At 52.1% G+C, this 14,789-nt stretch overlaps 1 protein-coding gene across 1 annotated transcript; it reads left to right on the forward strand.

Annotated features, from left to right (window-relative positions):
• The first annotated feature begins 329 nt into the window (after nucleotides 1-329).
• REEP4 (receptor accessory protein 4) lies at nucleotides 330-14,465 on the forward strand. The gene is made up of 8 exons (XM_069766992.1): nucleotides 330-586; nucleotides 3,432-3,504; nucleotides 3,967-4,043; nucleotides 5,808-5,928; nucleotides 8,173-8,286; nucleotides 9,673-9,802; nucleotides 10,254-10,414; nucleotides 11,477-14,465. Exons 1-8 carry the CDS (start codon nucleotides 555-557, stop codon nucleotides 11,540-11,542), a joined length of 774 nt encoding a protein of 257 aa, XP_069623093.1. The 5' UTR covers nucleotides 330-554; the 3' UTR covers nucleotides 11,543-14,465.
• The last annotated feature ends 324 nt before the right edge of the window (nucleotides 14,466-14,789 follow it).

Consider the following 14,789-nt stretch of genomic DNA (forward strand, 5'->3'; position numbering starts at 1 on the left):
TCAGAGCGCTGCATGTCAGGGACAGGGGGCATCAGAGCGCTGCATGTCAGGGACAGGGGGCATCAGAGCGCTGCATGTCAGGGACAGGGGGCATCAGAGCGCAGCATGTCAGGGACAGGGGGCATCAGAGCGCTGCATGTCAGGGACAGGGGGCATCAGAGCGCTGCAGGTCAGGGACAGGGGGCATCAGATCAGAGGACCAGGGATTTGTTATTACTTGATTCCAGGATTTAGAGGACGAAACCAATAAACCTCGGACATGATGCGGGTCATTACCCCCCAGCAGACACTATCTAATCTATGTCCCAGAACGTCCCCTGTGCAGTGGTACAGTCCGAGCTGCCACTGATCGATCTGCCAGCGCCAACCGACAGTCTATCAATCAGTAACCCACGATGCGTCTCCATGGCGACTCTGCAGTAGGCGTTAACAGACACGCCCACTACTCCTCCTGATTGGCTAAACTTTGTTTTCTTCCAAGTTTTGAGTCGCTTCTGCCACACAGACCGGAAGCGGAAGTGCAGAGAGTCCCGGAGCGGCTGACGGCGAGGAGGATGGTGTCCTGGATTATCTCCCGGACGGTGGTGTGAGTATCCCCCGCTCTCATCAGTATACACCTAGACAGGCTTTGGAACTACAAGTCCCAGCGCTCTTTGACCTGTAAGGCCTCTTTCACACTTCAGTCTTTTGGCGTCAGTCACTACCGACATAGTGACGGATTGACGGATCCGTCACAATTGTTGCGAAAACGGTTCTAACGGATCCGTTTTTTTGACGGATCCGTTACTTGGGGGTTGTCTGGGAGAAGTATCTACTTTTTGGAGCATGCGCAATTGAAAAAACGGATTGGGGCGACGGATCCGCCGAAAAAACGGTTGCGGCGGATCCGTCACCCATAGGCGCCCATTCTATGGAATGGCGGACGCGACGGATCCGTCGCGATCCGCCATTTCGGCGTTGACAAAAAACGTTCCAATGTCCGTCTATTTTCAGAAAACGTCCGCCAAATGTCGACGGATCCGTCGCATGGCGGATGGAACGGACGACCATCCGTCACAATCCGTCACTAATGCAAGTCTATGGGAAAATAACGGATCCGTCAAAAAAAATGACGGATCCGTTATTTGAGGAAAATGGCGGTTTTAGACTGACGCCAAATAACTGAAGTGTGAAAGAGGCCTAAGCCTGTCACAGGGGCTGGCACCCAGCTTTCCTGCTCTCCTGAATGGCAGTTGTGCCTGTTATGTGGGCAGATACAGTATTCTGGGAGCTGTGGAAGCTGAGTCTCCCCCCTCCTCATACAGGGAGATGGTACCTAAGGGTTAATCCCCCCCCCTCTTGTCTGTTTAATGCTGGGACCCCCATCTATGGGGCATTGTAGGGTCTGGACCCCTTCCCATGTGTCCTGTCAGTGGTCACTGAGGCCGCAGTACCTGACTTGGACACTATAAAGGTATGGCGCTGTGCCTTGTAAATAGTGATGGGGCACAGACCCCCCTAGGCAGCTCCAGCCGGCGGATCGGTGGCATTGTCACCTTAGTTATGTAGGGGGCTGGGTTTTCTTACACCGTCGTGTCACATGATGCTTCTCGGCCAATCAGTAGAGATGCTGCCGGATCATGTGATACCTGTTGTGGCGGGACAGGGCGATGCTTAGTAGAGGGGGCCGCCATCATTACCCTATAAAGGCGTCACACATATCGCTATGGCAGACTATTAGGGTAAGTTCACACAGGACTTTTTTGCTGCGTTTTTTTAATGCTAATTTATGTGCGTTTTTTGGTGTTTTTTTTTTTTTTTTCCAGGCTAATGTCCTTGGATTTTCAGCAGCAAAAAACGCATCCAATAATGATACCTGCGTTTTTGCTGCGTTTTTCTTTTTCAACAACCATTCAAGTCAATGGGTGAAACAAATGCAGCAAAAACGCTGAAAGAAGTGACAAGCTCTATGTCAAAAAAACGCAACAAAATACTGATCAAACAAAAAACCAATGTGTGTGCATGAGATTTCTGAAATCTCATAGGCTTTGCTGGTGCTGTAAAAAGCAGCTGAAAAGTAGCATAAAAAAAGCAGCAAAAAGTCCTGTGTGAACATAGCCTTACAGTGAGGACGGTTATTGTTACATTATTTTCCACCTTTGTTAGAGAAGGAGCTATAATGTATCGGGGTCTGGGGAAGATGCATTGAGGGTCTTTCTTGCCCCCTGACAATGAGCGCCGTGCCGGGTGCTGCCGCTCATCCTCCTCTGCAATCCCCGGCACCTAAATATAGGTTTTCCCTGAAAATCCCTTTAACTAAAAGGCTGAGGACGGCAGCGGCTTATATAAAGCACCATAAGTGCTCCTAATGGGCGAGGGTCCGCAGGCTGCTCACACTGGGGTCATACACGTGGGACCCGATCACTCGGCAGGTGACATGCCAGGGATCCATGGTGATGAGCAGGGCTGCGTGTCTTTGGGTGTGCCCGTAACGTGCCGCTGCCTGTCAGCCGGTCACATGGCAGCTGCCACATTACCCAGAAGGCGTCACTTTTACTCCTTTAGTGTTATTAGCCTTCGCTTTACTTGTATAATTACTCTTTATTTGCTCCTTAAAGGGGAAGTCCGGCTCACATTGTTGATTTCTTGCGCCCCTTCTAGTTAGTGATGCAGCGATGTTTGCCATTTTGGATGGCTGAGGTTAGAACTAGAAATCCCCGATCCCCCTTTTCTGCGGTGTGACTTGCGCCCCCAATGGTGGGGTGCAGATGTGTCACCTGGCACTTTTCTACAGAGACCTGCCTTTGGGTTAACATCTGTTATTTTTTGTCCATCCAGATTATCTAGTCCACGGCCAGTTTAAAGGCCTATTCACACTACCACATAGGGGCTGTATTTTACTGCCTGTGTTACGGCCACAAGTGGTGTTGACCTTAAAGGGTTTTCCCAGGACTTTAACAGTGAGGACATATATTCAGAAGCATGGGGGTCTGAGCAGACCCCGCTACCGATCAGCTGATTGAGGCGGCATAGTGCCAGACAAGGTGTAGTGGCTATGAGTGGTACTGCAGCCTTGTGTGGGCTCACTATTCCAATTTTCTGAAAACACAGTGATTTCTACCCCCTCCCCACCATGGACACAGCCTTAGCCTTTTCTATGTAACTTTCCGTCTTTCCCATCATACATGCATGTAAATGAGGGTCCGGGGGTGCAGACTGCAGGGGGCACTGGTCTCCGGGCCGTGTAGGCAGCTGCCAGGCTGGTACAGTATGACTAATGTTGGCACGGGATTAGCCTCTGTTGTGTAGCGTTGTCCCGGGCGTGTGCGGCAGCTTGTAAATTCTCCCTGTGTCCTCTGTATACAGGACGGGGGCTGTGTCGGCCCCTCCTCGGGGCGATGCTTGGCGTTGTGGGTGGCACATGTAAGACGTCTTTTTACTTCTCCCCTTAGGCTTGTCTTTGGGCTGCTGTATCCCGCCTACTCATCATACAAAGCTGTGAAAACCAAGAATGTCCGAGAATACGTGAGTATCCGTAAAACAAAAGGCTGAGACATGGAGCCGTGCAATTTTTTTTTTTTTTCCAAAGCCAATAACTTTTTTTTTTTTTAATTATTTATTTTTTTCCGTCGACAGCCATATGAGGGCTTGTTTTATGTTAAATTTTGAATTACACCTTTATAGTTGTCCACTACTTGCACATCTTCTCACACCCCTCGCTTGGCCTTGATGAAATAATAAAGCTTTTACTCCCTCCCATGTTGGGCTGTTCCCACAATGTTGTCACCTGCTCTCCCATTCCGTATTGTGATGCCGGAGCCCAATCAGCACTGGCGTCACTGTCTCCATCTTCGTACATATTGAACATGAAGAGAGTCTGGAATCAGCTGCATTGTGGACTTCCTCTTCATTCCGCATACTTCCATAACTGCACCGCACTGCCCAGCACATTGCAAATGGCCGACATTCACCTTCTTGTCTTCTCAGGTGCGATGGATGATGTACTGGATCGTCTTCGCCCTCTTCATGACAGTGGAAACCTTCACAGACATTTTCCTCTCCTGGTAAGGGCTCTAAACTTTTATAGAGACTCTCCATCTTGGAGACATATTACTGAATTCCATGACTTTAGTCTGGAACCTATGAGGAGTCCTCCGTACATCCAAAATTATTTATTAGGTCCCTGCTAATTTGGTGGTCCAAGAGGGTCTGCATACTAATGGGGCTTGAGCTACAGCTGCCTGTTCAGGTCCCAAACAGCGATTGTCAAGATTTGGTAGGGAACCTGTAACTATGCAGAGCGGCCAAAAGACACGCCCCCAGAGGATCCTGTGAGCCACGCCCCCAGAGGATCCTGTGAGCCACGCCCCCAGAGGATCCTGTGAGCCACGCCCCCAGAGGATCCTGTGAGCCACGCCCCCAGAGGATCCTGTGAGCCACGCCCCCAGAGGATCCTGTGAGCCACGCCCCCAGAGGATCCTGTGAGCCACGCCCCCAGAGGATCCTGTGAGCCACGCCCCCAGAGGATCCTGTGAGCCACGCCCCCAGAGGATCCTGTGAGCCACGCCCCCAGAGGATCCTGTGAGCCACGCCCCCAGAGGATCCTGTGAGCCACGCCCCCAGAGGATCCTGTGAGCCACGCCCCCAGAGGATCCTGTGAGCCACGCCCCCAGAGGATCCTGTGAGCCACGCCCCCAGAGGATCCTGTGAGCCACGCCCCCAGAGGATCCTGTGAGCCACGCCCCCAGAGGATCCTGTGAGCCACGCCCCCAGAGGATCCTGTGAGCCACGCCCCCAGAGGATCCTGTGAGCCACGCCCCCAGAGGATCCTGTGAGCCACGCCCCCAGAGGATCCTGTGAGCCACGCCCCCAGAGGATCCTGTGAGCCACGCCCCCAGAGGATCCTGTGAGCCACGCCCCCAGAGGATCCTGTGAGCCACGCCCCCAGAGGATCCTGTGAGCCACGCCCCCAGAGGATCCTGTGAGCCACGCCCCCAGAGGATCCTGTGAGCCACGCCCCCTTGTAAAGACAAAAATTAGCACTTAATAAAAAGGCCCATATCTCTGCCACATATTGTGGGTTTAAGAACAAACAAACTGATTACTTGGAGAAGCATTGAGATTAGAAGTGTAAAAACCTGATCACTTTTGACTTGGTGACAACCGCTCTGTAAAGGGATTGTTGTGTGTTTTTTGTTTTTTTTTTTTTACAAAATATTGGCGTATGACCAGTTGATGATGACCTTGTCATACGTTATCTGCTGGTCTTCATTTTTAAATAAAGCATAGGAAATACTGTGATTAAAGGGGTTGTATCGCTTATCCACTGGGTTGGTGAGAGTTGTATGATTGCCCCATTGACCACTGGGAGCCCCTCTGATTATGAGACTTATAGTCCCATGTGTGAGCAGTAGCGAGGATGTGCAACCACTGCTCCAGTCATACCCTATAGGAATGGTGGTCAGACATTGCCCCCAGCTGTGCTCTGCATCAGTGTGGGTCCCAGCAGGGGGCAACATCAGCGATTTACACTTTTTAACAGGGTTCTCCATTCTCGGAAGAAGAGTGACTGCAGACTGCTAAATTGTGAGAGTGCAATGTGCAGACTGTCATGATCCTGAGTGCAGGAGGCTGGGTGGTCATGTGCCAACTAGTCTCCTGCACTCAAGACTAGTCGGCACGTGACCGGACACGATTACACCGTCTGCGGTCACACTGTGCCTGCAGGCTCTTCTGCTGAGACCAGATAATCCCTATAACTGAACATCCCCCGCTGTTCTTGTTTTGCTCTTTTCACTCATTCTTGCTTTTTTTTTTTTCCTGGACAGGTTTCCATTTTACTATGAGATTAAGATGGCCTTTGTGGTGTGGCTGCTGTCCCCGTACACACGAGGCGCCAGCCTACTGTACAGGAAGTGTGTGCATCCTGTGCTGTCCCTGCGGGAAAAGGTACCGATTACTGTATGTGTGTCTCCATTCCTGTGTGTGCTGCGTACAGAGATAAGGAGCAGTCGTCCTATGCAGGATCCATACAGGACGGGGGTCTTGTCTCTGATAATCCCTGATGTATAGAGGGGCTGGGATAGCAGTGAGGAGCAAGCATCGCTCCGCCGTCACTGCTCATTACTGCTCCGCCATCACTGCTCCCACACGGTGGAGGGGGGAGCGCTGGTTACACGGTGGAGGGGGGAGCGCTGGTTACACGGTGGAGGGGGGAGCGCTGGTTACACGGTGGAGGGGGGAGCGCTGGTTACACGGTGGAGGGGGGAGCGCTGGTTACACGGTGGAGGGGGGAGCGCTGGTTACACGGTGGAGGGGGGAGCGCTGGTTACACGGTGGAGGGGGGAGCGCTGGTTACACGGTGGAGGGGGGAGCGCTGGTTACACGGTGGAGGGGGGAGCGCTGGTTACACGGTGGAGGGGGGAGCGCTGGTTACACGGTGGAGGGGGGAGCGCTGGTTACACGGTGGAGGGGGGAGCGCTGGTTACACGGTGGAGGGGGGAGCCCTGGTTACACGGTGGAGGGGGGAGCCCTGGTTACACGGTGGAGGGGGGAGCGCTGGTTACACGGTGGAGGGGGGAGCGCTGGTTACACGGTGGAGGGGGGAGCGCTGGTTACACGGTGGAGGGGGGAGCGCTGGTTACACGGTGGAGGGGGGAGCGCTGGTTACACGGTGGAGGGGGGAGCGCTGGTTACACGGTGGAGGGGGAGCGCTGGTTACACGGTGGAGGGGGGAGCGCTGGTTACACGGTGGAGGGGGGAGCGCTGGTTACACGGTGGAGGGGGGAGCCCTGGTTACACGGTGGAGGGGGGAGCCCTGGTTACACGGTGGAGGGGGGAGCGCTGGTTACACGGTGGAGGGGGGAGCGCTGGTTACACGGTGGAGGGGGGAGCGCTGGTTACACGGTGGAGGGGGGAGCGCTGGTTACACGGTGGAGGGGGGAGCCCTGGTTACACGGTGGAGGGGGGAGCCCTGGTTACACGGTGGAGGGGGGAGCCCTGGTTACACGGTGGAGGGGGGAGCGCTGGTTACACGGTGGAGGGGGGAGCGCTGGTTACACGGTGGAGGGGGGAGCGCTGGTTACACGGTGGAGGGGGGAGCGCTGGTTACACGGTGGAGGGGGGAGCGCTGGTTACACGGTGGAGGGGGGAGCGCTGGTTACACGGTGGAGGGGGAGCGCTGGTTACACGGTGGAGGGGGAGCGCTGGTTACACGGTGGAGGGGGGAGCGCTGGTTACACGGTGGAGGGGGGAGCGCTGGTTACACGGTGGAGGGGGGAGCGCTGGTTACACGGTGGAGGGGGGAGCGCTGGTTACACGGTGGAGGGGGAGCGCTGGTTACACGGTGGAGGGGGGAGCGCTGGTTACACGGTGGAGGGGGGAGCGCTGGTTACACGGTGGAGGGGGAGCGCTGGTTACACGGTGGAGGGGGAGCGCTGGTTACACGGTGGAGGGGGAGCGCTGGTTACACGGTGGAGGGGGGAGCGCTGGTTACACGGTGGAGGGGGGAGCCCTGGTTACACGGTGGAGGGGGGAGCCCTGGTTACACGGTGGAGGGGGGAGCCCTGGTTACACGGTGGAGGGGGGAGCCCTGGTTACACGGTGGAGGGGGGAGCCCTGGTTACACGGTGGAGGGGGGAGCCCTGGTTACACGGTGGAGGGGGGAGCCCTGGTTACACGGTGGAGGGGGGAGCGCTGGTTACACGGTGGAGGGGGGAGCGCTGGTTACACGGTGGAGGGGGGAGCGCTGGTTACACGGTGGAGGGGGGAGCGCTGGTTACACGGTGGAGGGGGGAGCGCTGGTTACACGGTGGAGGGGGGAGCGCTGGTTACTTGGGGGTTACTGGTTTCATGGGGGAGGGGCTCTGTTTGCATGAGTGAGGTAGTAACGCGGTGAAGGTGAGATAATTACTTTTATTTTTCTTTCCCATTGATTTTTCCTACTATTCCCAGCGTAGCGAGTGTTGGTTGTCTGGGCATGTTGGTACTTGTGGTTCCTATGATGTGTTCATCTGCTCTGCCCCGAGGCGGCCGTTGGATTCCACAAGCTGCATCTGTCCTGACCGGTTTCTTACCTCACAGAGCAGCTGCCGGCAGAGTCTGTGCGGTGAATCCCTCGCGGTGAATCCCTCGGTATCTCCTCCTGGCGCCTCCTCGCTGCTCCTCTGACCTACATCTTATTTCTTCCACCAGGAAATAGACTCCTACATTGTGCAGGCCAAGGAGCGGAGCTACGAGTCGGTGGTCACGCTCGGGCGGAAAGGTCTGAACATAGCGGCTACCGCGGCCGTACAAGCCGCCACCAAGGTACCGACACTGGTGGGAAATGTGTTCTATGGCGGTGCCATAAGTGTGTACAGTGCAGGAAGAGGTTGGTACACAAAATGAGAATGCTTGGTCTGGGGGAAAATGTGTGTAAATGGGTTAGTAACTGGCTTAGTGATAGAAAGCAGAGGGTGGTTATAAATGGTATAGTCTCTAACTGGGTCGCTGTGACCAGTGGGGTACCGCAGGGGTCAGTATTGGGACCTGTTCTCTTCAACATATTCATTAATGGTAGAAGGTTTACACAGTAAAATATCGATATTTGCAGATGATACAAAACTATGTAAAGCAGTTAATACAAGAGAAGATAGTATTCTGCTACAGATGGATCTGGATAAGTTGGAAACTTGGGCTGAAAGGTGGCAGATGAGGTTTAACAATGATAAATGTAAGGTTATACACATGGGAAGAAGGAATCAATGTCACCATTACACACTGAATGGGAAACCACTGGGTAAATCTGACAGGGAGAAGGACTTGGGGATCCTAGTTAATGATAAACTTACCTGGAGCAGCCAGTGCCAGGCAGCAGCTGCCAAGGCAAACAGGATCATGGGGTGCATTAAAAGAGGTCTGGATACACATGATGAGAGCATTATACTGCCTCTGTACAAATCCCTAGTTAGACCGCACATGGAGTACTGTGTCCAGTTTTGGGCACCGGTGCTCAGGAAGGATATAATGGAACTAGAGAGAGTACAAAGGAGGGCAACAAAATTAATAAAGGGGATGGGAGAACTACAATACCCAGATAGATTAGCGAAATTAGGATTATTTAGTCTAGAAAAAAGACGACTGAGGGGCGATCTAATAACCATGTATAAGTATATAAGGGACAATACAAATATCTCGCTGAGGATCTGTTTATACCAAGGAAGGTGACGGGCACAAGGGGGCATTCTTTGCGTCTGGAGGAAAGAAGGTTTTTCCACCAACATAGAAGAGGATTCTTTACTGTTAGGGCAGTGAGAATCTGGAATTGCTTGCCTGAGGAGGTGGTGATGGCGAACTCAGTCGAGGGGTTCAAGAGAGGCCTGGATGTCTTCCTGGAGCAGAACAATATTGTATCATACAATTAGGTTCTGTAGAAGGACGTAGATCTGGGGATTTATTATGATGGAATATAGGCTGAACTGGATGGGCAAATGTCTTTTTTCGGCCTTACTAACTATGTTACTATGTTACTATTACACGGAGCTGGAAATGTCTCTTCACCCCCCGCACCTGTGCAGGGAATTCGGGACCGATGGTTCCATCTATGAGAGCACTGCGGGGTATTAGGCGATGTCCCTGGCACTACAGAGGGGCACGTGACAGGAACACGGAATGAATAATGTCTGTATAATATATATGGGTTGATCTCTGTAGGGACAAGGCGCGCTGGTCGGACGACTCCGCAGCTTCAGCATGCAGGATCTGAGGGATCTCCCAGATGACGCCCCCATACACTACAGAGATCCCCTGTACCCTGATGCTGAGCTTCAACGCCGCCCTATTGGTGAGTTGTTGTATTTTTTTTTTGTAATCTATAAATGTTTGGGGGTTTTATTCTACCTAAAGGGGACAATTTATTTTGGGGCTAAAAAAATCATTTTTGCTGGTTCGTTTAATTAATCTTTTTGCACCGCTTGCCTTCTACATCCTCCATGTTACTGTTTCTTGCCGGCTGCGGAATGAGCTAACTGAGACTCCATCAGTCAACTCGCTATGACCGTCTGACAGGGAGTTTGTGTTGTATCTGCCTGTTTCTGAGCTCCTCTCAGCTGATGCTAATGTGACGGGAAACAAATCTGCTGTAAAAGCTAAATTGTGCAAGATGTTTCATTAAACCCAGTTCCTAAATTATGGCTTGTTTGTTTTTTAGCCCCAAATACATGGATTTAAGGAAAAACATTATTGTCCCCAAAGGTGGACAACCCGTGTAATGTCTGCAAACCCTTCTCCCCCAGGTTACACAACTCAGTCCCAAGTCGACAGTGACTCCATGGATGAAAGATGGTCCGACAATGAAAGCCGGACGTCGGCAAGAACCAGAGGGGGTCTACCACCCAAACCAATGCAGAGGAGCCAGAGTCTGAGGGTGTCTAAGAAGAAGACGCTAAGCAGAGAGGTGAGGGTTAATCCCGACCTGGCGGCGTAGGGAAATTATCACATGTATGAGGGCGGGATTTTTTCAGAACGAGTTGTACTTTTCAAATGGCACCATTCATTTTATCATGTGATGCACTGAAAAGCGGGGAAAAAATTCCAATTTTGGTGAAATTACAAAGAAAAAGTCCAGTTCCACAATTGTTTTTCGTTTGTGCAATACCACCTCAAAATCAGGGGGCCGGCATATGTCGGTAAAGGGGGGTGGGTGATTCCGCAGCACCCATGGCGTCTGCATCAGTGGGTGATTCCGCAGCACCCATGGCGTCTGCATCAGTGGGTGATTCCGCAGCACCCATGGCGTCTGCATCGGTGGGTGATTCCGCAGCACCCATGGCGTCCGCATCGGTGGGTGATTCCGCAGCACCCATGGCGTCCGCATCGGTGGGTGATTCCGCAGCACCCGTGGCGTCTGCATCGGTGGGTGATTCCGCAGCACCCATGGCGTCCGCATCGGTGGGTGATTCCGCAGCACCCATGGCGTCTGCATCAGTGGGTGATTCCGCAGCACCCATGGCGTCTGCATCAGTGGGTGATTCCGCAGCACCCATGGCGTCTGCATCAGTGGGTGATTCCGCAGCACCCATGGCGTCTGCATCGGTGGGTGATTCCGCAGCACCCATGGCGTCCGCATCGGTGGGTGATTCCGCAGCACCCATGGCGTCCGCATCGGTGGGTGATTCCGCAGCACCCATGGCGTCTGCATCGGTGGGTGATTCCGCAGCACCCATGGCGTCCGCATCGGTGGGTGATTCCGCAGCACCCATGGCGTCCGCATCGGTGGGTGATTCCGCAGCACCCATGGCGTCCGCATCGGTGGGTGATTCCGCAGCACCCATGGCGTCCGCATCGGTGGGTGATTCCGCGGCACTGACATGGCGTCCGCATCTGTGCGTGATTCCGCGGCACTGACATGGCGTTCGCATCTGTGGGTGATTCAGTAGCACCTATGGCGTCCGCATCTGTGGGTGATTCTGCAGCACTGACATGGCGTCCGTCCTCACCACCTCTCCTCTCCTTACAGGCCTCTGTCCGGAGCAGCAAATCCCGAGCAAAGAAGAAGGTGGTGCAGTCTGAATCAGAAATGTGAAGCCGGGTGGCCGCGATGGCCGACACGTCCTGGCGCCTACAAAGCTGAATACACTGAATTTTAGACCTCATTATATGTTCACGCTGGCTGTGCCTTATGGATTGTGGCTTCACAGCTCGTGTCTGATTGTGTAAATACCATGTGTCTGTAAGTATATGTGTCAGGGGGCTGCAGTCTGCACTACTCTCTCCTGTGGTCACCACGAGACCCCCATCATGTCTGGGCCGGACGCTCGGTATGTCCACAGGTTGGTTAGACAATCCTGGCTGCCTACTTCTATTAATCCAGGCGTCTGTATTGGCCACAAACTCTTGAGGGTCCGGAGTGTCGTCCTCTGGACTCAGGACTTTAATCCTTTTCTTACCCATGTGTCTTTTTTTTTTTTTTTGTTCTGGTTGTAGCCATGGTTCCTGCACAGGTACCTGCCTGATCTTTGGGCACAGGCGTACCCCCGGGGGATGGGGCGGCGTCTGTGTCTCCTGTCTGTATGTATGTGACCACATATAGTATATATGTGTACAGCCCCTAGGTAGGTATGTCCGGTGTATGTCACTGTTACACATCACCGCTGCGGTATAGTGCAATCTCGCGATCATATGCCTAATTCAGATCCTGCCTTAAAGGGTCGGTCTGGCGCCGTTCACGACTGGTCATTTCATGCCTGACGGCGATGCACGCGTCCCGGTGGGTATGGGCAGATGCAGCGTCTTCATCATCTGTTGCAGAAGTGAGCGGCGCCGGAGAAACCCCCTTTAAAGGTGTTTTCTCTTTATGGCACAGACCAGATCGTAGGTTACTGACCAGTGCCCACCATTTTGCCCGCTGGGTGATGGCCTGGCATTCACATTATCAGACTTTGCACACACGATGCACTAATTTATTTTAGCTTATAAAGTCTGTTCTTTTTACTTCTTCTATTCATTAAGATTATTGAGATTAAAAGATAATGTGTTTTTATCGATGATGAGGAAATAATCAATAGGGTCAGGAGTAGTGATGAGCGAGCATGCTCTAAGGTGTTATCTGAGCATGCTCTGGTGCTAACCGAGTGAGTTCGGCATGCTGGAGTAATATATGTTCGAGTCCCTGCGGCTCCGCAACAGCAGCAGCACATGCAGGGATTGTGTAGCAGCCATGAGACATGCAGCCGCAGGGACTCAAACATATTATTGGAGCACGCCGAAGACACTCTGATAGCACCCGAGCATGCTCAGATAACACCTTATCCCAGCACGTTTGCTCTTCGCTTGTTAGGAACGACGCATAAAATCTGTTTTTACCTCTTGTAAAATGTTTTTTTGCTAAACCAAAACTTTTTTAACGGCTGTATGGATTGAAAAAAACAAACAAACTAAGCTGCAATAACCAAAGCGGCCACTAGGGGGAAAAAGAAAAAAAAAACAATACAGGCAGCGGGGGAGTTTTTAATGCCAGAAGTGGATTAGAATCCATGCTTTATATTTCACAGATCCACTTGTTGCTTCAGAATCTTTATAAAACAAAAAAACGCAAAAGTGTTTCTGGAAACAAAAAAAAAAAAGCGTTGCCCCTCCTAGGCAAGAGAGGTGCAATTTATTTAAGAAAGCAGCCATGTTTTTTTTTTTGTTTTGTTTTTTTTTCCCTTTAAGTGTATCTCTGATTTAGAGAAATACAGGGTAAATATTAAGGCGTCGTATTATATGATGTCTAATTATATAGGTCTGTCACAGTCTACAGGGCGGGTGCGAGGACCCCCATGTCCAGATGTTGCATTTGTAGCCCCCTCCGCATACTGATAGCTTTTGCAAAGATCGGATGTGCCAGTCATGAGATATTTGGCATAGAAGCAATATGCAAATCAGGCTGGCTGTGCACTGGGGGCGGGGCAATGCACATAAGCAGCATCTTCCAAGTGCGTTGACATGCCCCCTTGCACCTCATTGCTTATTTGCATACAGCTTCTACACTGAGATCCTGGTGTGGGGTCTGTAATGCGCCCCCATTAATATGGGTGAAGGCGCCCCATTGTGGTAGATGGCTGATAACTGTGCCCACCATCCTCTATAATGGAGAGTGACCACCCAGAGCCTCTGGAACAATGGGGGTCCGCACAGTCCTGCCCTCCTTAGTCACCCATACAGAAATCTTGTCCCCTTATGCAGCTTTTACCCCCCCAAAATTAGAAGTGGGGAACAAGGGAAACCGCCTTAAGTATTTTGTGCCTTGATGTCTTGAACTAATGCGTTGTCGTCTTGGAGAAATCCTCCGAGCCATCGTCTTACACTGAAGACCAAAAACTAGCAGGATCTCCAGCAAATGCGTCCTCGGGGCGTCCACGTCATAAAGTGATGGCGTGCGGAGGCGGAGCGAGGTACAAGGACTAAGACATTACCAAAGAGCCTCCATGCAGCGGCCTCTCGGGATTTGCCTGGAGCGCCCCTTTAATTTCTTACGTTGGCGGAGGCCATATTGGTGATCATTCGGCTGTCGTAGCCATGTAGGACCTATAGCCGATGCCATCCTCGCTGGCGGGGGGCTCGGGATGGCGCTCGTGGGTAGATATGTCTGCACTTGTTCTTTGTCCGGCTGACTTCTCATCCCCCCCGCGATGCCGGAGACGACACAACGCGGCTTTGTCTCTGTCACATGTCCGCTCTGTAACAGGAATCGTTATGGGGCCACTTACACATTCCCCAAAGAGCAACTCCACTGCTGGGGAACGGAGGATTTTTATTTTATCTATTTTTTTTTTTTTTTAACAAGTGCCAATGTCCTCCACCGAACAAAGTGTCCTTATGTCGCGTGCCTGCCCTCCGATCTCCGGGGACCTCGCCTCAGTGCCTTACCTCCTTTTATATGTATTTGCTAGTCTGTCCTGTTTGGTTTTTTGTTGTTTTTTTTTTTTTTTATATATCTCAGAAAATTAAACTTTTGTTTTTGCCTATATTGTGGTCCGTGTGTCTTTTTTGGTGGGATAGGAGCCTTTTGTTAAACGTCACCCTGAATGGGGCTTTAAATATTAGTAGCCCTTAGGATTGGCCAGCAAAGTGTTATGAGTGGGGTCCGACCCATTAATTTAATTTTTTTTTTTTTTTTTTAATTTAATTCTGAGGGGGGAAAAAATACTTTAGCAGCAAAATGCTCTCTTGCTTCTCCGTCTTTCTGGGGGGAGGTTTTTTCCCAGTGATTGACTGTTCGGGCCAGCGGCAGGGCTGAGCATCTGTCCCAAAATGTGTGATGTCGCATGTGTAAGACGAGGAGCACAAGG

This window comes from Ranitomeya imitator, chromosome 4 (assembly GCF_032444005.1).
Source record: "Ranitomeya imitator isolate aRanImi1 chromosome 4, aRanImi1.pri, whole genome shotgun sequence".
NCBI classification, from domain to species: Eukaryota; Metazoa; Chordata; class Amphibia; order Anura; family Dendrobatidae; genus Ranitomeya; species Ranitomeya imitator.

What these genes read in the sequence shown, in the direction of transcription:
- REEP4 (XM_069766992.1), top strand. Translation starts at nt 555, where the DNA reads ATGGTGTCCTGGATTATCTCCCGGACGGTGGT. An exon ending in ATTATCTCCCGGACGGTGGT is followed by an intron (nt 587 to 3,431) that starts GTGAGTATCCCC and finishes TTCTCCCCTTAG; the next exon opens with GCTTGTCTTTGGGCTGCTGT. An exon ending in GCTTCAACGCCGCCCTATTG is followed by an intron (nt 9,803 to 10,253) that starts GTGAGTTGTTGT and finishes CTTCTCCCCCAG; the next exon opens with GTTACACAACTCAGTCCCAA.